At 41.2% G+C, this 25,050-nt stretch overlaps 1 protein-coding gene across 5 annotated transcripts in view; it reads right to left on the bottom strand.

Annotated features, from left to right (window-relative positions):
- Positions 1-265: 265 nt before the first annotated feature.
- Positions 266-25,050, bottom strand: part of LOC105473390 (bestrophin 3) — a 47,606-nt gene continuing 22,821 nt past the window's right edge. For all 5 annotated transcript variants that reach the window (XM_071071454.1, XM_011727186.2, XM_071071456.1 and 2 more), the window contains 3 exons: positions 21,257-21,337; positions 19,785-19,936; positions 266-4,240 (listed from right to left, as the gene is read on the bottom strand). In XM_071071454.1, the coding sequence (XP_070927555.1) occupies positions 3,331-4,240; positions 19,785-19,936; positions 21,257-21,337 (1,143 nt within the window). In that variant the 3' untranslated portion in view covers positions 266-3,330. The remainder of the gene's footprint in view (positions 4,241-19,784; positions 19,937-21,256; positions 21,338-25,050) is intronic.

Below are 25,050 nucleotides of genomic sequence, written 5' to 3'. Positions count from 1 at the left end.
CCAGCCTGGCCAACATGGTGAAACCCCATCTCTACTAAAAATACAAAAAAATTAGCCAGGTGTGATGGCATGTACCTATAATCCAAGCTACTCGGGAGGCTGAGGCAGGAGAATCGCTTACACCCAGGAGGTGGAGGTTGCAATGAGCAGAGATTGTGCCACTGCACTCCAGCTGTGGGTGACAAAGTGAGACTCTGTCTCAACAAAAAAAAAAAAAAAAAAAGAAAAGAAAAAATTGAATCAATTTATCTAATTTATCTGGAGAAGGAATCTAGAGGGGAAAACACTAAAAGAAGAGGTATATTTTTAAGATTTAAACAAATCTTTACTTTCATGGCAAATTTTACATTTTTCCATTCCATTTAAAATATTTTCCATAGCTTAGCTGAACCAGGCTGAAAGTGGATGCCTGGAGTGATGGAGGCGATACACCATGAAGTAGACATGACAGTAAAGGAATGGGAGATAACAGTCTTCTTTGTTTTGCTGGGGGCCAGTCATCTCTAAATTCTTGGAAAATTGAGAAAAAGTTAGTGGGCCATTTCCTTACTGAACTGCAGACCTCAGTGTCAGGGCAGAGTTATCTCTACAAAGCAGGGAGAGAACACAACAAATAGAGCTTGGCCTCACCGCACTCTCTGGCTTTCGGGTCACATTTAACGTGACAGAGTTGAGCCTGTTCTTGGAATGCAAACCCAAAAGATTAAGGCACCAGGCCATGTGACCATTCATCCAGGTGGGTGAAGGTTCCAGCACTCGGGGAAAAGGAGCTAGGCAGGCAACTAAATCAGGTACATGAGAAGAAATCATTTTGTTTTTTTCAACCATGGTCTGCGTTGAGTAAAAACTCATTTTAGAATTAATAGAGAATTTCTTCATCTGCTCTGAGCAATTGCTGGCTTGATTTTGTAGCTGAATTCAACCACATGGGCTCATCAAGCATGCCATAATTTAGTTTTCACTGCAAGGAGAAAATGAGACTCTATTTCAAATTTTGAAGAAATATTGAGGAAATTAAATAATTATCTGGATAAAAGTGCATAAGGGGTGCATGGAAGCAGAGATAAATGAACACTGCCAGCCCTTCATAAATGTATTATTATATTTGTGTATAATTTATCACCTTGGATTTAGGAATGAAAGCTGATTATATTTCAAAAGCAGCTAAGTAGAAACTTACTTGAATTTGAGCAACAGATAGAACCAAAGAGAAGAGAATAGACAGACTGAAATTGAAACATCCAATAAAATAGCATTAAGAGCGCGGTGACTGGGAGAAGGTTAGGGGTCCTGCCTTCTTGAAGTGTTATATTGGCTCTTGATCCCATAGTCTATGCGTAGTGCTTTGGGAATAATGGTGCTTTCCCAGGTGCTAACACTACCAACCAACATAGAGAACCATCAAGGTGTGTAGCATTTCCTCTAATATTATTTCTTTTCAATCCTTTGAGAAAAGTTAAAGTCAGTGTCATTGCTGTCATGCAGCTTGGAGGCCTGGGAGATATGAGGTCATGTGAAAATGTGCCAATTTTAACATTGTGTATCAGGAGGAGTTGGCGAAGGGAAGGAGGGTCCTGCCAACTTTCTTCTGTCATGAAAAATAAAGAGGACTATGGCTGGTACTCCAAGCTGGAGCAATGCCCTTCTCTATGAGTGCATAAAAGACCCAGGTAGACTTGAGCGGGGAGGACCCAGAGAGGCCCTTGAGGCTGGAGAGATTTAGCCTGAACCTAAATCTCTTTGGGCATGCCTCCCTTGGAGCATCCTCCAGAATGCTGGGCAAATTGCTGGCAGATTCAGGGCCTTACAGATAGCATAGGACAGTGAGAAAGCATACAGGTTAACAGTGTGGGCTCTTGAGTCAGATAAACCTGGGTTTGAATGTGAACACTGTCACTTCTTGGCTATGTGATTTTAGGCAAATACCTTACTTCTCTAAAGCCTGTTTCTCTTGCCTTTAAAATGGAAATAACAGTGTATCAGTCTCATGAGATTCGCTGCTGCCTGGAACACTGTGAGCACTCAATAAATGGTAGTTATGAGGGTGATTTTATTTCTAAAGCCATATGAAGTCAAGTGTCATCATATGACAAATGGTAAGTGCAGCAGTCGTAAGGCATGGCCTAGGCACCTGGGAGCTCACGACAAACAGCCGTCCTGAGAGCTCCCTGGGAGGAGTACCAACATCTGGTCCCCGTTATGCAGCCCTGGACCCCATTAGCCACCCAGCCCAGTATCCTACCTCATTCCCAAATGACCCGATAGACACAGTAACTGGTCCCACGTTGCAACACGATTGGGATTTTTGCATAAGAGTTCGAGTTAAACACGTGAGTGAGTCATCTTATTCTTTGGTTCCATAGCATTTGGCTATGCAAATTTCATATTCTCTTGGCTTCATTTTTCTCCAGTGCCCAAGACCAAAGAGTGGAAGCAGAAAGAAATGGCAATGGCTGCAAGGGCATGGGGGGAACCATCACTCCTATAGGCCTTCCACTGGAAGTGAGGCTAGAAGGGTATCAGGCTGGATTCGTTGACACCTTTGATGATTCTGTAGGAGGCTTTGCCAATGTCTTATATTTTGAAATTCATGGCAAGATGTAAGCAACAGATTTGGCAAGAGGAAATATTATAACCTGAAAAATGGGACAGATTAGAGTCACTAGAAAAGCAGCACAACCAGAGAGAAGGGAAGGGGAAAAAAGGATGACAGAATAAAGGGGAAAGAGACAAAAGTAGAAAAGGAAATTGAAGAGAATGAAGTGTTCTGGTGCTGATGAAGCTTAAGAATCAGGAAGTGATAATAACAATACTAGTTATCGGAAAGTAGGAATGAGGTGGTTAGAAAGCCTCGAACGAAAAGTTAGGAAGGAGGGGGTCTTTCAGGCATTGTGTGATCCATCTCCTTTCTTTATGGCTAAAGAGAAGAAGAAAGAGAAAAAAGAAGAGAAATAGAGAACCCTATGTGTCTGGGCCTTTAGGTCTAGGGGATTGGACTATGATTTATGAGACTCTTTCCACAGCTAATAATCTATGAATTTGTAAGTCGTGTATATTTTTCAGATTCCTTATTTGGTTAATACTTATTTATCACTGTGGTCTGTGTAACTTCCAGTGACAGCCATGTTGTGATGGATGACGTGAATGCATTTGATTTTTCTCAGTTCTCAAAAAGTCAGGATCATAATGCCCTTCAAAGTTCTAAGTAGCTTATATCGTGTGATCATGTTTTTAAAAAGTTAACCAGCCTTCAGGTATGTCCTGGGACTAATGCTGCTTTTGGGGAGATAAGAATCTAGGCCAGAACCAGGTCCTAGAACTTTGTGGCACTCATTTGGGTGATTCCTCAGTTTCCCTGTTGTTCAGCTCTATGATATCTGTTTCCTTAGTGTCCAGGTTTTCCATTAAATACAGCATATCAGGAGAGACTCGAGAGCCAGCCACAATGTTGATCCCACTGACCTCTGAGGATGTTTCTGTGTCAATTAAAAGAGCTGGCTGAGAACTCATGGGGTCTGGACTTAGGTTTCCTAGGGAAGTGTGGCTGGACTCCAGGAATCCGGGAAAGCTCCACCTTTTTAGAAAGGTATCACCAGGGTCTTCTTCACAGTTGAATATATTTTCCTCGGCACTGGCTGAAACAGTCTGGAGACCGGGGCCTCTGGGAGGTGTTTCCTTCTCTGAAGGAGACAGGATGGATCCCATGGGGCCCTGCTGCTGCTCAGTCTTGCTTGGCTGAACCCCTGTAAACTCAGAGCTCAAGATGGAGGTAGCGGAGTCATGGTGGTAGCTGTCTGAAGTGGGCACCGGAGCTTCGGCCGCTGTGATCAGTACTTCGGGCACCAGTGGCATTTTGATGGGCGAGGTTCTCACACTGGACTGTGGGGTCAGGCTCTGTAAAGTGCTTGTCTGGCTGGTCTCCCTGATGGTGGACAGCTCTCCGATGCTGGAGCGCAGCGTGGGGCTTCCTTCTGGGAAGGAGGATTTCTTCCAGGTGGGTGAGGCCCTGTGGGGGTTTCTTAAGGGCACATCCAGTAGATCCCTGGCTGGGCTGAGGTCATCTCGGGGTAAGAACATGGAGCTGTCACTTGTCTGCCTTCTATAGCTTCTTCTTCTGGGACTGGAGGGGTGTTCGTGGGCACTCAGGAACCGCTTGACTCTTCTTATCATGGAATGCCGGTGGCCATGCTTCTCATAATTCCACAGCCACTCCTCGTCAGGAAAGTCGGACCCAGACAGCCTGAAACACACAATGACAAGACCCAGGCAGAGTAGCTTCGGGGGCCTAGTTTTGGGGGCAGAGTCTCAGAGTTAAGAGATGAGTTTGGTATGTTTGCCTTATATATTTTTAAATGGGGGTTTGAGGACTTGAGATAGTCTAGCAGAGGCTCTCACACTTTTTGATCTCAGATTCCTTTTAAACTCTTAAAAATTATTGAATATCCCAAAGAGATTTGCTTATGTGGGTTATATCTACTACTCTTTACTGTATTTAAAATTATAACTGGGGAATGTCTGAAATGCAAGCTTGTACAAGCACACATTCCATTTACTGCTAAGTGATGACATCATCACATATCTTGTGGCCTCTGGAAAATTCCTCTGGACACTCTTGACAGAATGAGAATGAAAAAGGCAAATAACATGTTGTGCTATTATGAAAACATTTTTGACCTTCAGGACTCTCTGGAGGGGTCTTAGGGATCCCCAGATATCCCCAGACCACACTTTGAGAATCACTGATCTAGAGACTTAGACATTAAGAAATATCTATATATCTATATCTATGAATCTATCTATCTATCTATCTATCTATCTATCTATCTATCTATCACCTAGTACATATTCTTTCTCCCTTAGTACAGTTGAATTAAAGTCATGTTTCCCAAGGACCCATAAAACCCCCCCTTAACAATGGATGAGAGTAAATTCATGAGAGTGCAATGACCAGTTCACATTTATTGACTATATACTAAGGCCCTGCTAAGCACCTCCTATGCATTGATTCATTCAGTTATCACAATAATTAGATGAGTTGGTATTAGTATTATTATTTACACTTTACAAATGAGGAAACTGGGGCCTGGAGAGATTCACTAAATGTACGCAGCTAGCGAGAGCAAATTCGGAAGTCTGGCTCCAAGTCCCTGCTCCTAATCACTGTGATGGAAAGCCTGCTAGAGCCCAGGGTGGAAGAGTGAGTAAAGCACAGTCGTTGCTCAGAGGTAATTTGTAAACATTCCTGATGAGGCTTTGCATTTACATCTGTACAATTAGGGTTAAAACAAGAGAAATTGGAACCTTGTGGAAAGGATATATTCATCCAGGTAGGGTGAACTTGCATCACGATTGGGCTCCCTTTGTGATTAAATTTGATGGATTGGCTACCAAGAATTTCCTGCTGGCTTTTTACCATTTAAAAAATAAAACAAATAATTCTATCATTTAGTTAAGTAATTATTTATTTGAGACAGAGTATTATTCTGTCGCCCAGGCTGGAGTGTAGTGGTATGATCTCAGCTCACTGCAACCTCCGTCTCCCAGGTTCAAGTGATTCTCAGGCCTCAGCCTCCTCAATAGCTGGGATTACAGGCAGGTGCTACCACGCCCAGATAATTTTTGTATTTTTAGTAGAGACAGGTTTTACCATGTTGGCCAGGATGTCTTAAACTCCTGACCTCAAATGATCCACCCACCTTACCCTCCCAAAGTGCTGGCATTACAGGCATGAGCCACCACGCTTGGCCAATCCTAACATTTTAAATCTCCTTCAGGACTGACATAAAATGAATAATTGAGGTGAGATAAGCCTGTTTGGTAATTTGGTCTACTCTGGCCTCGGATTACATAGTTATTTGCTACACATCTCCATGGACTTACAGCCTTAATGGGGTTTGAAGAACAACTTAAAACCTTGCCCTTGAATTACAAATGCTCATCGTGCTAGCTCTGGGAGCAACAGTAACCAGCCGGTCTCAGTCCAATATTGGTAGAGACATCTCTGGTGACAAGATGCCACGTGCGTTTTATGTGACATGAAGGAAAACATTGGGACGGTATAATACTGGTGTAACTTGAAAGGGCAAAGCAAGCAGCCAAAGAAACATCGTTCCTCATGTTTATGAATAAAACATGGATGACTGAGATGATTAACTGGCTGAATGTGCTGGACGGCGTTCGATTACAGCCTTGTGCTGTTTTTCTAAAGCCCCAGCAGCGCCCTTGGCTACCAGATAGCCTTCTGATCCACCCTCCACTATGTGAGGCTCAGATTCTATTACATCGACTTGAAAAATGCAGACTCATGCTTCAGTGGCCTTGGTGACCCTGCTGGGTGGATTGCATTTGGTCAACTCTCCAGTCACACTCCACAGGCACCGATTTAGTTAGGGAGGAGGACACCAGCGGAGCCACAAGTGAACTTATTCACTACCATCGCCACTCTGGATGTGTTCTGGGAATCAAGGACAAGCTGGCAATCTCTCTATATAGGACAAGCATCTGTCTTCCATTTGGAATCTCAACTATTTATTTAAGATTTGTTTTTTTAAACTACCTCTAAAGGATGCAGTATTGTAAGAAAGACAGCCTTCTAGGGAAAAAAGTTTTTATTTTTAATACCTCAAAACTTTGTGACTCAAAGACAAAAACTTTATGCCCTGTTGTAGGACGTATGTATAAGACCTTCAACTGCAACAAGAGTTATAAACCCCTGGGTCATAGATGGGGGAAAAAGACAAGTTGCAACAAGCAAGCTGCAGAACGTCTAGTGTTCTTGCTAACATTCTACTGATTCATGACTGACATTGGGTAGGTCTGCCAAGAAGACCTTATTGTACCTTCCTGGCTCATAAGACTATGGAGTGGATGCATGAAATTTATCTGTTTATTCACCCGACTAAATTTATTGAGCACTTATCATGAACAATTTGCTGCATTAGGTACCTTTTAAATGATCACTGAAAAGGAGAGAGAAGACATATAAATAAATATCTACATTTGGGGCAAAGCAAATTTTTGAGCTGGGCTTTGACACTGAGTGGGAATTGGATAGATAGGAAAAGGACAGAGCATTCCACATGAAAGAAGTGACTTGAACAGATAAGGCAGCAGGAAAGTTGAGGGTGTTTGTGAGAAATAGGAGGTACTTGAATCTGTGTGAAACACAGGAAAGTGTCAGGCCTAGGCTGGAAAGAGGTCCTTAGACTGTGCCATGAAGAGTCGTGTACCAGGTTGCGGGATGTGGCCTTTATCCCGGAGACAGAGGGAAGCTGTGGATTGTCTTTGAGAATGGAGGGCATTGCTAGGGTTGTGTGGTGTTGGTAGGGGTGTCCATGGTGGAAGGCTACACAAAAAGCAATGTTGATGATTGCTTTGGATAAGAAACATGACTTGAAAACTTTTCACTCCTTTAGTCTGAAACACGGTCTTTGGAAGAACACTTCGTGTTCTGTGCTCTTGGGGGCAGTGTTACATATCTTACGCTGAGTGATGAATGATGCCCTCCAGGTCTTAATGCTGTAACAGAGCAGTAGGGAAACTCCCCAGTATGACAAACCTAATGACATTTCTTCTGAATGCTTCCATGGAAGATCTAAACACACAATGTTCATCTCCTCCTTTCTCTGGTAGCCACTATTCCCAATATGACAGCAGAAGCTGTGCTTTAAGAACAAAATAGTTTAAAATAGAATACTTATTTATTTATTTATTTAGAGACAAGGCCTCACTCTGTGACCCAGGCTGGAGTGCAGTGGCACAATCATGGCTCACTGTAGCCTTGACCTCTTGGGCTAAAGCGATCCTTCCACCTTAGCCTCTCAAGTAGCTAGGACCGTGGGTGCTGGCTAATTTTTTATTTTTGGTAGAGATGGGGTCTCCCTATGTTGCCCATGCTGGTCTTGAACTCCTGGCCTGAAGTAGTCCTCTTGTCTTGACTTCCCAAAGTGTTGGGATTATACGTGAGAGCTACCACACTTGGCCTTAGAATAGTTTGAAAGAGTATTTCCCAAATGGGAGGCTGGGGTATAAATTTTAGTTTATTTTATGTTTTTTTTTTTTTTTTCTGCTCCTTATTTGATATTTAAAGTATCCTCTTAGTCTAGGGTTAGTACAATCCTGAGGCTCAATATAATACCACTTAACCAACTAATAGCAGAAATATTATATGATAGAACAAAAGTACCCTCATTATATTCCTATTAGAGAGAGTCAGCTGAAAGAGCTCGGTTTTATGTTCTGGAACTTATTTGGACTGAGAGAGGCAGGTAATTATAGATAGGAGGACATTCATGGAAAGTGTCATGCAGCCATCAGTTTCCAGGGATGAAATTTGAGAACTGTCTCTGTGGTGGGAAAAATAATTTATTTTGAGAACTTGCAGAGCCAGGATTGCTGCTGTCCATGCTGACACCAACCAGCTGTGTGATCTTTGGGGACTTATTTAATCTATTGTGACTTAGTATCATTCTTGGTAAGCTGGTGATAATTATCCTTTACCTGCCTTTTAGGTTGTTTGAAAGTTCAAAAGGGGTGACATTTGTAGAAAAGCTTTGAAAGTAGAAGATGTAAAAAGGACTCTGTCAATGACTGGCAAACTTTCAGAAGTGGTTTCTAAGTCATCATTGACTTCTCATACAGGGTTGGAGGAGATGATAATGTGTTTCTGAAGGTCACTCTCTTTTCTTCTTCAAGATTGTCCTTTTAAAATTGTTACTACACCAGGAGATATCACTTAAAAATTAACACCTTCAAAAGGGATGACTTAGCCATTTAATGATAAGCCATTTAATGATAGGGCACTGGGCGCGTGAAGAGGAAATATAAGAACTGGAAGAAGCTGGGTTATTTGAGGGAAGGAAGAGAGGGCTGCTCAAATGGTGAAAACTGTGGAGACAGACTGCCCTGACCTTGCCTCTCAATATTGTTTTTTTTGTGCCATTTGCCAAACATCATCAAACTCTGCAATATACACTTATTGTGCAATAGAAAGCATCAATACAAAAACATAGAAAACATGAGAATGAGAACGATTGTGTCATATATTGGGCTATTTTTGAAAGGGAGAAGAGTAGAAGAAGGAGAGAGAGAAAAGGTTCTGTTAAGCCAGTCAGGCTGGTTAGTTATAGGTGAGTCCAGAAGAAGGAAGCGCATGTATTATTTCCACAGATTAGATAGATGTCTGGATTAAAATAATTTTAATCTCAAGTATTAATAAAAAACCCAAATTTCAAAATCTATATGGAATACCTCCACAAACACCAGCCCCACGGTTTCCCCTGCAAATGACAAACATCTGAGGGCATAAGCAGCCATGATTTATTAGGAACTTTAAAAGATGCTTGGGCTGGTCAGGGGTGCAGAAGAACATGCTTCACCCTCTGCTGCCATAACAAAGAGGCAAGAGCCAGGCTGACGAAGATGTCAGCAGACTGCCATACTTCTTGGGGTGTGTCTAATATAGAAAGACAAAAATAGCCCTGATAGCTTGAAGGATTTAATGCATTTCTCCAAAGAAAGCTTTTTGCAAAGCAACCCCCTTCTCATGAGAGTGATTAGGTAAATATAGAGCTTCAAAAAGATTGAAAGATAAAACTGGATGATACTTGTCTCTCTTTCTCTGCTCTACTTTTGAAGCGGTATTTTGACAATTTAAATTCAAATAAAAAGAGGCCTTTTTAACAGAACTGAAATGAGGAATTTAGGAAAACGATATTTAGTATGATGAATTCTACTTCTCACTGCAGATTTATTGTTTTCAAATTGCTAGTGTACTCACAGTCAGGCGACTGCCTTGGAGGGAGCCGATAATTTGCCTGAGAATCTATCAGGACAGAGACATGCGTGGAGAAGCATTTTTTCATGGGCAAAGCAAAATGTACTCTTCAAACCCATCTGAGGCACATGCGGCTATTTTTAACCATCTGCACTGCAGAATCATCATCAAAGCTGTAGCCAAGGATTTATACAATGGACAAGGCAACCCTCCCTCTGAACCGGGAGGTATGGGGCTAAGGGTTATGAGGAAAATCCAGTGGACCAAATATTGTATTCACCCAGCCTCTCTCTACTCTCTTTCAGGTGGACAGTTCTAAGCTCTAGAGCATCCTAGAAGGTAGCCCAGAAAGCTGCATTTAGAGCTGATGACCCCACTGCTACCCCAGTGTTGGCCTATCTGATCATTGAACCAAAGGCTTTAGCAAATCTGGTTGAAGAAGTGGTCTCCTGTGCCTTTCACAAGGCTTATCTAGCTACATCCTACCACCCTGGTTATGTTCGGCTCTTGCTGGCTGACACAAAAAGAAATTATGGCCAAAAGTAGGGGTTCACTTAAAGTTCCCTCTTCAATAGTGTTCTATTCTGTAGGAATTTTGTTAAAAAAGGAAATCAAGCCATGTACACATCTGATACCGTTTAAAGATGAAAACTGATTGCCCATAGTGACCCCACATCAGGGTATGAAAGAATCCCTGAGTAGTTCTAAAATTATAAACTTAATGCACATTCATCTCCTTGGAAGTTTCCATTTCTCCTTCCTTTCTGGTACATTAAGTGAAAAGTCAGTGTTCCCAGAATACACTTTTGTTGAAGTTAGTAATTCAGAATTTGAGATATTTTTGGTAGTTTGTAATACAAGCATGCAATAGTATGTATCAGACTATGTATTTTCTTGTAAAGCTAAAATATTTGAATATAGTTGACTAAAGAGGATTACTAAGTAATATCAACATAGAAGTATATTTAACCACACCTTAATAAAGTCTTTGCTCACTAAAATATGTATTTTGGTATATTTGAATTAATATCACTAAAAATACTTCTGACCTACTGTATAATTCTAAATATTTTGTGTACATTAAGTACATTTGCATGTCTGTATAATTACCAAATATCAGGTTATTGTTACATATTCCTAGAACTTTTAGAATAAAGATAGATAAGTAGAAATGACTATTTCTGACACAGTTCCATAGCACCAAATACATCTTAAATAAATCCCTCAACTCCTAGCCAGAAGGAGTTCTTTAAAATTTTGAATATTTTTCCTCTTTACTAAGTGGATCCTTAATTGACTTCATAGACCCCTTTTTTAAGATTATTATATATGTGAGAACATTTTGACATAATTATTTGAATTATGGCAGAAAAGCCCAATAAAACAAAGCTCTTTAAATGGGATTACAGTCAGCAGTTTAAAGTTTACAAGCTTGGAGCATGCTTTTAGATTAGCAAGACAGAGCAAGCGCTCTGGACACACTTGAGTGATCCATTTCATAAGCAGTTACAGCCTCTCTTCTCCAAAATTTCGAGTCCTTTAGCTGTTATGAATGGATAGTTTGTTAGGGTTTTTCCAATGCCCTTAAGGGATTATCTTCTTTACTGTTGGCTGTTTTGATTTTCAAGTTAGGACTAAAGGGCATTATGAGACTTCAGTCTTTAATTTCTGTGTTTCATTCCTCAGAGTCTTAATTTGTGTTAATGGGTAATCCCAAGTAATTAAAAGATAGTAAGAATTTTGAAGTGACTCATGATGATATAATGTGAAGACAGGCATTCTACCTCTACCTCAAGCCAGTAGTGACAGGGTAGTTCTGGACCTTGATTTTTGTTCATTTGTTTTTAAAAATCTTGAGTTTAAGCATTTAAAGTTTCTTTTGGTAAAGTTATTTTTATCACGCATGTGTTTATTATTGTCCCAGGAAAACTCATTATTACGTTAGGGTTTGGGTATATTTTCTCACTGTGCCTCTTACAGACAATGTTCTTTTGGCTACTCGTGGGTGTTTTCTCAATCTTGGTTAATAGCATCTCCATAGTTAAGCTAATGAAAAGATGCCTTAATTAAAACAGCAGATCAAGGCTGGCATGGTGGCTCCCACCAGTAATCCCAACACTTTGGGAGGCCTAGGTGGTAGGATATCTTGAGACCAGGAGTTCAAGACCAGAATGGGCATAGCCAGACCTTTGCCTCTTGAGACCATCCTGGCTAATACTGTGAAACCCTGTCTCTACTAAAATACAAAAAATTAGCCAGGTGAGGTGGCGGTCGCCTGTAGTCCCAGCTACTCGGGAGGCTGAGGCAGAAGAATGGCATGAACCCGGGAGGCGGAGCTTGCAGTGAGCCTAGATTGTGCCATTGCATTCCAGCCTGGGCAACAGAGCGAGACTCCGTCTCAAAAAAAAAAAAAAAAAAAGCCAGGCATGGTGGTGTGCACCTGTAGTCCCAGCTACAGGAGGCTGAGGCAGGAAGACAGCTTGAGCCTAGGAGTTCGAGGCTGCAGTGAGCTGTGATTGCACCACTGTACACTCCATCCTGGATGACAGAGGGAGTCTCTGTCTCAAAAATACAAAAGGCAAAAAGCAAACAAAAACAAAAACAAAACTACAGCAGATTAGAAAGGATTCCGTAGTATTACAAAAGAAAAAACAAAACAGATTCAACTGAAGTGATCCCACATGAGATAATGGTAAAAGAATTCACACAAGAAATATTTTTTCCTTGCTTATTAACTCATAAAATGACTAAGTGTAGCTTACTGGCCATGCAATAATTATCATTATTTAGTAAATGCTCAAGACTGGCATATTTATGAAAGCATTTCTATTTTGGGGACTGCATTCAGATTTTTAACTGGCCTTTTTTCATTCGGAGTGTTGATTTTAAAGGTGATTTTTAATGTGCCCCATGCAAAGATCAGGAGATGGAACTTCAGCACTAGTTTGGTGTTAAAGCTTATAAAATGCAGTTTTAAAACAGTAGCTCTTTGGTCCAAGATTGGACAGAGAAAGATGAGCTCTGTTAAAGCTTCCTTTAGATTAAGACACGATGACTAGATGAGGCAAGAACATTGGTTCCCGCTTCCCTGGCTGCACAGGCACCAACTCCCCTTCTCCCCTTACTGTATCCAACTTCAACTGCTTCCCTCTAGCTCAGCCACTGGGACCTCCCCTACCCCCCGGGGTCGGCCCTATGTCTTCTTTAGGACCTTTCTCAGTCATCCCCCCTTGCTCCTGTGTCTTTCCTCTCTTCCAGTGGGCTCCTTTTCCTCAGCCTGTCTTTTTTCCTTCCTTTTTCAAAACAAGGAGAGTTGTTAATTTGTTTCTTTATCACATCTTGCTTCATCTTACCAAGGGTTTGATGTGGCCTTATGGAAATACATATGATGCAATAATAGTATGTAGTATATATGACATATAAAATATTATATTTATATATTACATTATATAAATATATATAATATATAAGATCAGGCCAATATAGTAGAGGTAGAATAAGAAACAATCATAAAAGACACAGAATCTAGAAATACCTTCCAAAATAATCCCATTCCACAGACTTAGTAAAGGTAGACTACAAATTTGATTGTCAGCTTCCCAGCAGCCAAAATGAAAAGGAAACCATCATTAATTATAAAATTATAAAGTTTATAAGATAAATAGTGTAAGATTTGCCCAGAAGAGGCAAAGCTTCCTTTTTTCCCCCCAATGTCTGAAATACGTTTCTTCCTGTGGGTCCTCTGCTAAAAGGGATTCTAAGTTACACAGTGGACAGCACTACAGTAAACACCAGAGGGAGTCTTAATGGCTCTGTCCAAACAAGGCCAGGTACAGCAGCTGAGTGAAATTCAGTATAGGTGGTGAAGGTAATTCTAAGGAGGCCAAGGTAGGCAGATCACCTGAGGTCAGGAGTTCAAGGCCAGCCTGGCCAACATGGTGAAACCCCGTCTCTACTAAAAATACAAAAATTAGCTGGGTGTGGTGGTGCATGCCTGTAATCCCAGCTACTTGGGAGGCTGAGGCAGGGGAATTGCTTGAACCCAGGAGGTGGAGGTTACAGTGAGCTGAGATCACGCCACTGCACTCCAGCCTGGGTGACAGAGACTCTGTCTCCAAAAAAACCAAAACACAAAACACAAACAAAAAAACCCCTGCAAAACGAAACAAAACAAAAAACAAAGCAAGTAAAAAATACGCCACTAGCCTTACCCAAGACAAAACAAAAAAGCCATTCCTAGAAGTCTGAATTGAGGGAGGAAACAGACCAGCATCCCTGTCTCTTAGTGAATACGGTCTGATTTATTTACCCCGTCAATTCAGACTTCTCAAAAAAATAGTCCATGGATACTTAATGAATTGAGGAATTACATGCGTTTTGGGTTTGTTTTATTTTCGTTTTTTAGGTATGAAAATGGCATTATGATCTATTTGCTTTACCATGATCAAATGGCAGGGAAGATAAAGGTGGGTGGGGAATGAAACAAGACTGGCCGTAACTTGATAATTGAAGGGGTGATGGATACATGGAGCTTTATCATAGCTTGTTCTCTACCTTTGGAACTGCTTAAACTTCTTTTTTTTATTTTTTCTGAGACACGGTCTCGCTCTGTCACCCAAACTGTAGTGCAGTGACATGATCTTGGCTCACTGCAACCTTCCACCCCTGGGTTCAAGCGATTCTCCTGCCTCAGCCTCCCAAATAGCTGGGACTACAGGTGTGTGACACCACGCTGGCTAATTTTTGTATTTTTGGTGGAGATGGGGTTTCACCATGTTGGCCAGGCTGGTGTCGAACTTCTGGCCTCAAGTGATCTGCCTGCCGTGGCCTCCCAAAGTGCTGGGACTACAGGCGTGGGCCATCGTGTCTGGCCCGGTTTGAACTTTTCTACAATAAAATTATTTTTTGAAAACAGCTTACACTGGCAATTTGATCTTCTTACCTATAAATCACTTCTAACCTACTACAGTTTAATTTCTACCCCACACTCTCACCTAAGTCTCTGATGACCCTAACATACAAAACCTATGGCATGCTCTTCAGGCTTTATTTGGAAACTTTGTACCTTTGGCCTCTTGGCAGGGCATTTTCTGGGTTACTCTGCATCTATATTGACCATTTCTACTCTGACTACCCTCTTCCTCTGACCACCCTTTCAGTGATAGTGTTCTACCCTTCGGATTCTGCTCTGCTTCCTTGACACTGTTCTGAGCTTTCCCACCCACTCTTTGGTTCTACGTACTGATACCAGTAAAATGCATCCTTTGCCCCTGGACTCCCTGCCTGCTGGCCATCTCCATGTGAATTACCCATAGAGATCTCAAATTCAACACAAGCAAAAGGGACAGCTCATAATCTTTTCCTTAGAGCAGCTTTCGCCCTTACACTCTCTCTCATCTTTGGTTTATTACCATTCTTCACTCCTTCTCCTTTCGTGAATCTGTCCCTTCCGTCACCTCTACTGTCTACATCCCTTGTGATACACCTGTTTCAGGCCCTTATCCTCTCCTGTTTAAATGACAACAGCCTGCTCACTCTGGCTCTGGTCTTATCCTCAGCTATCCGTCTTTCAGCCAGTTGCCAGGCTAATCTCTCTAAAGCAAAAATGGGACCCTGTCATTTAATAGCTTTGAATAACGGCTGAAACCCTTACCTGGCCTATAAAACCCTCCATCTTCTGCCCTTGCCTCCTCTCCAGATTCATTTATTGGCTCTTCCGGTTTGCCTATCAAATTGTTACTCTGAGTACACTATTTATCATTCCTTTCTGTCTTTGTCCATATTGGCCTGAAATGTGCCCTCTGCTGAATCCCCTCAATCCTATCTGTTCACTGGCTCCTAATTCATTCTTTTTTTTTTTTTTTGAAATGGAGTTTTACTCTTTGCTCTTGTTGCCCAGGCTGGAGTGTAATGGTGCAATCTCGGCTCACTGCAACCTCCTCTGCCTCCTGGGTTCAAGCGATTCTCCTGCCTCAGCCTCCTGAGTAGCTAGGATTACAGGTTGTGCCACCATGCTCAGCTAATTTTGTATTTGTAGTAGAGACTGGGTTTCACCATGTTGATCAGGCTGGTCTTGAACTCCTGACCTCAGGTGATCTACCTGTCTCGGCCTCCCAAAGTGCTGAGATTACAGTTGTGAGCCACCATGACCGCCTCCTAACTCACTCTTAAAGATGCATATTAGAGTCCCTGACTCCAAGAGGCTTTCTCTGCTTCACTAGGCTGAGTGAAGTGTGTCTTCATTGTGTGTGTTCCCATAAGGCTTAGCATTTCTCCACTGTAGCATTTACCACATTGTAGTGTCACTTTTCTTGGCCTTACATCTGTGAACTTAGGAGGTGTTTTTTTTTTCTTTTCTTTTTTTGACTACCTCTAGCATCTGGCATAGAACCTACCTCATAGTAGGCCCTGAAAAAAATGTACCTGAATAAATAAATGAGCACATTCTGTATGTGAGGGTCCAAGGGAAAATACATTTTAAATTTGTACTTAAGATAGAAAGAAGGAAAATTGATTTATTTGAGTTATATCTATTTAGTAAATATGCAGAAAATAGGGCCATGTTTTGAACATGTTCCTTAATTTAGAGAATGAAGACATTGTCTCCGAGGAGTTTCCTTCTGAAGTGGAAATGAACAGTGTGCTGAACGTGAACAGCGCTGTTGAGTGTGCTGGCTGGGAGGCGGGTGATCCTGCAGGTGGCCCTTGGAGAGGAGTACTTTTGCTCTGTTCTTGAAGGGCATTGCTTTGATTTTAGAATATCCGGGTTATTATGGGAATTGTGGCTACAAACCAAAAACATTGATATGAAAAGGTAAGGACAATTTGATTTCTGAATTCAATATGCTGGGAACATACACCTCAAAGAGAATAAGAAAATTTTAAAAAATCTCATCCAGGAAAGGATTTGATATGGTCATCAAGCAGTAGGCACTTTTATAAAATGGAATGCTTGTGTCTACAGCATCTTGATATGTGGTCTTCACTCTCATGCAAAGAGCTCATTGGCTCAGTCAGCACCAACAAAACCACCGGTGCTAGAGCAATTCTTAACTTTTACCTTCCCCTTGCCCTGAGCCTCAGTCAGGTGGCTCATTTGACATTGACCTTGTATTTGGTGAAGGAACCATTCATTGCTTAGGGAATTATCTTCAATGATTTTAGAGAACATCTACTGTTTTTGCCAGCTCAGCAAAACCATTCACTCTTCTCCTGATAATAGCATCTTGCTTTTTCTTGAGATATCACATACTCCATATGGTTGGATGGGGCTGACTGTAACCCTTGGTTCAAAGATGGACCTATAAACCAGCCATGAATAGTCAAAATATTGTCTCCCTGTTGATAGTAATTAGCCCAGGAATGGATATGTGAACCAAGCCCAGTCAGTCATAGCAAATCCAGCACTTCAGTTTCAAGAGTTGGAAAAGAGATGTGCCCTTTCCACAGGTTAGCTGAGACGGTAAGCTGTAAGCCTGGAGCTTGCCATTTTGCCATTTTGCCCTCAGGATGAGAGAAACTGCCTGAAATCTGAGCCAGTGGAGAGAAAAGCAGACCTGAGAGTCATGGGGCAATGGTGAGTCCTGGTGACATTCTCTGAGCCTCTGGATCTAGTGACACCCAAAGCTAGGCTCGTCTCTGGGTGTGACACTATAAACCTCCTTTTGCTTAAGAAAGCTTGAATTTGGTTTTCGTCATAGGCAACAGAAACATTTTTTCTAATACAATCATAGGAAATCATAGGAAAAATAGACATTAATAAATCCAAAGGGCGCCATTTCTATCAACTCAGGGCTTCTGATCGCCTGTTTTCCTGCAGTAAATTTTCCTGGATTGTGGTCCACTTTAATGGTCCTCATTTCTACAGAAAATCAAGATCAAGTGAGCTTTTGCCTAATAGTTTCTTTGATCAATTGGTTCTAGCAGATCCAGTTAAACCTCTCACAAAACCCTCTCCCCATAGATTCTGGCCTTTGTCTGTTCTTCTCTCCATCCTGCTGGCAAATAGGCCATTTTAGTTGGAGGACTTCTGTCTGACAACTGATAATTTTTTTGCTGCAGTTTTAAATATTGTACCTCCTGGTTTTCTCTCAGTTGTTTTATTTTCTGTCCTAAATTTCCAGGGTGAGTTTAATATGAAAAATAGCTTAAAGTGACTTAATCTTTCTCTGCTTCAGTTTGACATCCACAAATAAGACTTGACTAGGTGATAATAATCATCATGCTCTATAGTTTTACCTAAAGCATTTTAATGTTTACAATCTCATGGAATCTTCCCAATAATCTTCTGGGGAAGAAATTTTCTCTGAGATCTTGTCAATCCCTAATTCTGTTTCTGTATTTAGAAATAGGAGAAACATTGTGTTTTAATATTTTCTAAAGAACATGAACATGTATATGGTAATCTGCAGAATTATGATGATTAGGATGAGTAAGTAGATCAGGATAAAAATTTTGAGACCTTCAAATAATCATCTTAACCACGGGGTAAGAACAACTCAATGGACATTAGAAATAGAGCCTGCGGAGCATTTGCAGTCTAAATAGAGTCATCACAATGATGCCCTGATTCTATAAGCATTGCTGGTCTCTTTTCTTTTCAAGTTAAATCTTCAAGTACTTTGCATTAATCAATGGTGGGAGTGAGGAGAAGGATAAAGCATATTTAATTATCTAAAATCAAACTCACGGAAAAACAGCTCTTATTAATTCTGAAAATTGAGAAGATTGCTGGATATCCATGAAGCTCTGCCCCGGCAGAAGGTATCATGAAGGCTGAGACATGCATACAACAAGAGATTCCTATCCATGGAAACTGGGAATACACTGAGGGCTGGGATGAGCTCTCTGGCCTGGAAGGAGCCCTGGGTGGGTGGGTCTGGTCTTAGAAGGCTAGCTAGAAGCAGAAGCAAATCTAGCCTGGAGTAGGCAACCTTCTCTAAGATGTGCTTTGTGGGCAACAAGGCAAATCTCCTGGCTCCTAAATCTTTCTCGTTACTTTCCAGAACTACTGAAATTCCACTTTCAGTCTTCCTTTTCTTTGGGTCTTGAAAGGTTTTCAGCCTCAGGGGCCCCTTTGGAAGAGAAGTGCCACAAACCATCACTGATGGGGATTAGGAGACATTCAGCAAAGGGAACAGGGTTGAAGTGAGATCTCCTGCAAGTGGAAGGAGGAGGGCAGGCCACTTCGGGGAGGAGGGAAAGAAGGGTCACAGGCAGCAACCACGGGACACGAACCCACTGCATAAATCCGCTTAGAGCATGCCTCAGGGAACTATGAGCCACAGTCTTGCCAAGAGTTATAAGAAAAATTCCACAGAAGTTTCCCCTTTTGCTACAGTTTTTTGTTTGTTTTGTTTTTGAGTGGAGAGTTTCTTACTTTCTGAATTAGTCTGTGCTTTTCTCTTTAACTTACGTGGAAACTGTGGCATCTGCCTTCAGCAAATAAAATTCTCCCACATTCACACACTTCTGCAATATCAAATACATGCTCAGACTTAATGAAATATAGAACTGTGCCTGATTTACTTCAGGCCTCAACTTTAAAGCTCATTATACATAGGGGTGATTACTGTGTTAAAACCACTGAACAGAGACTGACGTACATACTAAGCCCAGGTAGAAAAAAATGCCAAAAAAAGGTAAAAAGATTAGAACAGTGATCTATCTGCTCACTTCCTAAATATTGGAGATATTTATTTTAATTTTCATTAATTAATTATTTTTCTTGAGACAGGGTTTCACTTTGTCACCCAGGCTAGAATGCAATGGCACAATCACAGCTCACTAAAGCCTTGAACCCCTGGGCTCAAGCAATCCTCCGACTGCAGCCTCTCCAAGTAGCTAGGACTACAGGTGCCATCACAGTTGGCTACTTTAAATTATTTTATTTCTTTTCTTTTCTTTTCTTTTCTTCTTCTTCTTCTTTTTTTTTTTTTTTTGTAGAGATAAGGTCTCACTATATTGCTCAGGCTGGAAAATATTGGAGATTTTAAAAAAATGTACTTACCCCATCTGGACTGTTGACCCCAGAAATGAGGGTATGCAGTAGTCAGCAGCTGCCAGTGTGTATGGTGGACGAGCAGCAGAATCATCCCAATAAATGTCCTTCTTCATCTTGGGTAAGCTCATGTGCATTTCGTCCACAGCTAAAAGAGAGACCTAAAATCATTGTTATATTGTTAGAATAACTCAGATGTAAATTAAATAAAAAAGAGAAGTTTTTGTGGGCAGATGAGAGTTAGAGTGGGCTAGGACACAGTCTAAGTGAGTGAATATACCAATGTCTATAGTTCGTATTTGCCATGACCACAGCTGCCACAGAGAGTTGTATCTGTCGTTTACTGCTCAAAAGTACTTTGCAATGAGGATAAGTGGGGCTTCAAGCCTCCCACACTCCGGGATCAAACCACACACCCCAGAGAGGAGCTGCCTCTTAGCTGGAGGGAGGGGAGCCATCTTTTTATTCTGTGCTCACAATTATGCTGTTGTTTTACCTGACAGCACCCACTTAACCCCAAATATTACAGGAAGGTGAAGATTCCAGTTTTCATTCTGTTAACCCCGTAAACATATTTTTACTTGGCATCACTTCTTATATGCCCTGGTTTCTTGTTCATTTCTTTGTTTGGAAAAACATATCAAGAAGTCTATACTGCTTGGTGCTATGGTGCTCTCTCCTCTTGGCTTTGACAAAGGGATACATGAATACATTATTAATCCTCTGGGATTCCGATTTTGACAAAGTGAGTGACCTCGGCATTATGTGTCCTCCCTAAGAGACTGACATTGGGATCTGCTGTGAGATGTTTGGACTTACTTAACTGCCAACTAAGGGCTTGAAACAAATGAACAAGATGAAGGCCTTCACTCATCTGTAGTTCACGGGGAAGAGAATGGTCTAGGGAGAGTCTTGCCTAAAAGGAAAATTCCTTCATGCTGGTTCTTCATGAAAAGCTCTCTGGAATAGTGCTTCAGGGTAAGGGCCCTGGGGCCCATTTAGTGCATTTCATGCAGATTTGAGACACAGGCTGGCATGGCCCAGGCTCCCAGTGTCCAACCGGTGGCTCTCTGACTGCTGGGATTGATGTGATACGACTTTGGGAACTCCCACCAGATTGTGTCTGGATGCCATTTTAAGTCACTATTAACCTCTCTGGTTGGCAATAGAAAACAAACCAAAGAACAATTTAAAATACTGCTCTATGCTGAGATGAAAGAGGCTAGAAAAAGCTAATAGAGAGGCTTACAAAGAAAATTGGCTTGAAATTCTACTTAAAAGGAACTACATTTCACTGGAGCTGAAATCCCGGATGTATAAGCTTCCAAAAGGACCTGAGACAGCATAGTGCACAGCCAAGCCTCTTTCATTTGTGGCTAAAGCTCTGAAGCCAAGAGGCGTGCATTTAAAATCTGCTTAGATTTGAAATATCACAAGTGACTTATTATTAATATTTGAAAGAGAAAGAAAATTCCTCTAACCTGCAAATTTCTGTCAATGCACCAGTTAGTTTCGAAATCATCATCATCTTCTCCAAAAGGGTTGATAAGCTGCTCTGCTACCTGTAGTTGAACATAAAATAAATCCATCATGATACCCGTGAAAACTAAGAATAGAATCTGGAGATGATTCCTATTTTCCTCTCTGCTTCCTTTTGTGACTTTCATAATATGAAGAGTAGAGGGCAGTAGATTGTTCTACCCAGATATTTATTAGCAAGCAAGACATGATTCTCAAACCATGAATGATACACCTTTGTAGGTATGCTCTCCAAATGGATCTGTCCATCCAACTGGTGACAATGCAGGCCCTATCAGGGGAAGCCATTTCCGATTTAGGAGCCAAATCAAATGAGTGAACAGTGAAGGAGAACCAACTATTTGCAAGGCACCCTGAAGGGTCCACAGGCTGTGCTTTCAGGGAATTTACAGGGCCCAGATAATAAGGCAAAATGTACACAGGGAGAAGGTTAAACAGCAAAGAAAGACTTAAATCACAATGAAAGAAAATAATATAAGAGGCTTTCACAATTTATTTTTATTTTTATTTTTTTAGACAGTGTCTCACCCTGTTGCCCAGGCTGGAGTGCAGTGGCATAATCGCGGCTCACTGCAAACTCTGCCTCCCAGGTTCAAGCAATTCTCCTGCCTCAGTCCTCTGAGTAGCTGGGACTACAGGTGAGCACCATCACATCCAGCTAATTTGTTTTGGATTTTTTCAGTAGAGATGGGGTTTCACCATGTTGGCCAGGCTGGTCTTGAACCCCTGAGCTCAGGTGTTCTGCCCTCCTCGACCTCCCAAAGTGTTGAGATTACAGGCATGAGCCACTTGTGCCTGGCCCAGCTTTCACAGTTATTGAATGTAACTGCTAAGTAAATGAGTCAGAGAGCTAGTAAGTTCTAAAGCTGGAAATTGAGGCTTACTTAGTTTTACACTAAAGGATTTACCCTTATCCAGTAAGTTAGTTTTCCTGCCGGGAAAATGTTAGGTAACTATTGTCGCATATCTTTGAATATTTGATCAATATTAAATATTCTTATCATGTTCCTGAATTGAATAGCCTTCTTGATGAGAGGTTTATGTGTCAAATACAACTTATCTATCATCTTCCTTGTTGAAAATTTTCACTTGGTTTTTATTATCTGGACATATGCGCATGCCTGTGTGTGTGTGAGAGAGAGAGAGGGAGAGAGGGAGAGAGGGAGAGAGGGAGAGAGTTGGGGGAGAGGGAGATTTTACATTGAGTCTAGATGGAAAAACATTTTAAATGTGTAAAATAAAGGTACCAGGTGATTAGTTTTTAGAGTCTCAATATTCTAGATTCTGAAACTATTCAGTAGAAAATCTACCTGCTTTTAGGATTTAAGTCAACGTATTAATACTTAGAGCAGTTTTTTTCAACCTCGGCTGCACATTAAACTCACCTGAGGAGCTCTTAAAAAAACCCAACTGATGCCTGGGTCCCTTCCGCAGAGATTCCAATTTAACCAGGCTGAGCCCAGGCATCAGTGTTGGGTAAAGCTCCCAGGGGATTTTAATATGTGGCTCTTATTTTAAGTGCCTTTCCTTAGGCAGGTCTGTGTCCTGAATCAGTAAGCCTCACAGTGATATCTATGTTGTTCTTGTCACCAGTTTTGTAGGGCTATCTGCCCTTTCTTGCCTGGAGATTTACTTAGATTAATTAAGGGTTGAGTCCTGAAACCTTTTTTTATTCTATCCAGATTTTCATTTTTATGCAATCAGTCCTGCATATATTATCATAGTCTACATTAAACTGACAAAATGGCATGTATGTTTCTGAATTGACAATCTCAAAATATATCTTTTATTCCACTTAGGGCTGCATTTCCAGCAAGTAACTGAATGATATACTATTCATAAGGTTAAGATGGCTTTTCTGTACTTTGAAAAGATTTATAAATATCCTAATCATTGAGATAGAACAGCTGTTTAGAAATGGAGGCACAACCCTTTGGTGTTTAGGTTTGCCTATCTTTCTTTCTGAGATGGAGTTTCGCTCTTGTTGCCCAGGCTGGAGTGCAATGGTGTGATTTCGGCTCGCAACCTCTGCCTCCCATGGTCAAGCGATTTTCCTGCCTCAGCCTCCCAAAGTGCTGGGATTATAGGCATATGCCACCACACCCAGCAGGTTTGCCTATCCTTTAATGGAGCTAAGATTGTGCCTTTTAATATTTTTTCTTTTAAGATTTATTTCATTTTATTTTATTTTATTTTAGACAGGGTTTTGCTCTGTTACCCAGGCTGGAGTGCAATGGTGTGAACATGGCTCACTGCACCCTCGGCCTCCTAGGCTCAAGCGACCCTTTCACCTCAGCCTTCTCGGTAGCTGGGACTGCAGGCATGCGCCACCATGCCTGCTAATTTTTTGTTTTTTGTTTTTTTTTTTTTGGAGAGATGGGGTTTCACCATGTTGCCCAGGCTGGTCTTGAACTCCTGAGCAATCCTCCTACCTCCGTCTCTCAAAGTGCTGGGGTTACAGGCATGAGCCACCGCGCTGGACTTTAAAACAGTTTATAAAGGAAAAGGATGTAAATATTTTAGAAAGCATGTCAGAAGGAAGGAACCATTATTTGCTCTTTACAGGTGGTCAAGCACCTTACATGGACACAAAACAAAGAATAAAAAGCTTGGCGCAACTCGGGAAAGGAAGAAAATTACTTTTTGAGAATGATTGAGTATTTGGGCCACTGCGGTGATTTTGTCTTTATAAAGCTAAACTCTATTTTTTCCTCTAATGGAAAATGAAAGTCATTAGTCTCTTCTGCATTCTTGCTCCTATGCAGGTAGAAATAATTAAGAATCATGGTAATCTGATTAAAAATGCTTTTGCCATTTGTAAGGGACATGCCTTTACTCTTTGGAGTATAATTGGAAATATCAACATATTTTTTTTTTGGTTAAGATTCAAACCAATGAAATGAAAGACTTCTGCAGGGAAAATTTCACTGCAACCTGAAGGCCTCAACAGGTCATGACAACGCATGGCTCTTTGGAAGGCCAAACATTTGAAAATTCTACTTTATGAATATCATCTTCATACCATCATTGCCTTTCAATGAGTTTAATGAAGCCATTGTCATTGATTTTTTTCTATCACATACTTCCCATTTGGAAGTTTACAGAGGTGATGGAAGAATCGGGTCTCTGATATTTACACACATACATTTGAGGAGGTGGTGATGAAGGGAGGGGAAACAAGGAAAATTCTACACAGATAGTTAGGCAAGCCGTTCTCACCTCCTGAACCTGTTTAATTCCCTGGCAAACCAGATGTTGTCATTATTTCTGGTGTTTCTGGTTCTGATTCTGAGGAATTCTGAGTCTCGGTTCTGGTTTTGAAAATGGGGTACATTTAGACTGGGCACGGTGGCTCACACCTGTAATCCCAGCTACTTGGGAGGCTGAGGTAGGAGAATTGCTTCAACCCGGGAGGCGGAGGTTGTAGTGAGCCTAGATTGCATCACTGCACTCCAGCCTGGGCGACAGAGCAAGACTCTGTCTTAGGAAAAAAAAAAAAAAAAGAAAATGGGGTACATTTAATGTTGTGGGACAGCTAGCAGAATTTCAGGGAACTGCAATAACTATTTATAGAGTTGAGCAGAACCAAGATTCTACTGCAATATTAATGGCTAAGTCTGATTTATAAGGCTTCTTGTTGACTCTTTTACTCTGCCTAGTTGCTTATTGTGGTACACAATATCAATGCAGGTACACTTATTACTTTAGTTACATTATTGTAATCCTAATGGGAATA

This window comes from Macaca nemestrina, chromosome 10 (assembly GCF_043159975.1).
Source record: "Macaca nemestrina isolate mMacNem1 chromosome 10, mMacNem.hap1, whole genome shotgun sequence".
Classification (NCBI taxonomy): domain Eukaryota; kingdom Metazoa; phylum Chordata; class Mammalia; order Primates; family Cercopithecidae; genus Macaca; species Macaca nemestrina.
This window is presented reverse-complemented; position numbering and strand designations above follow the sequence as displayed.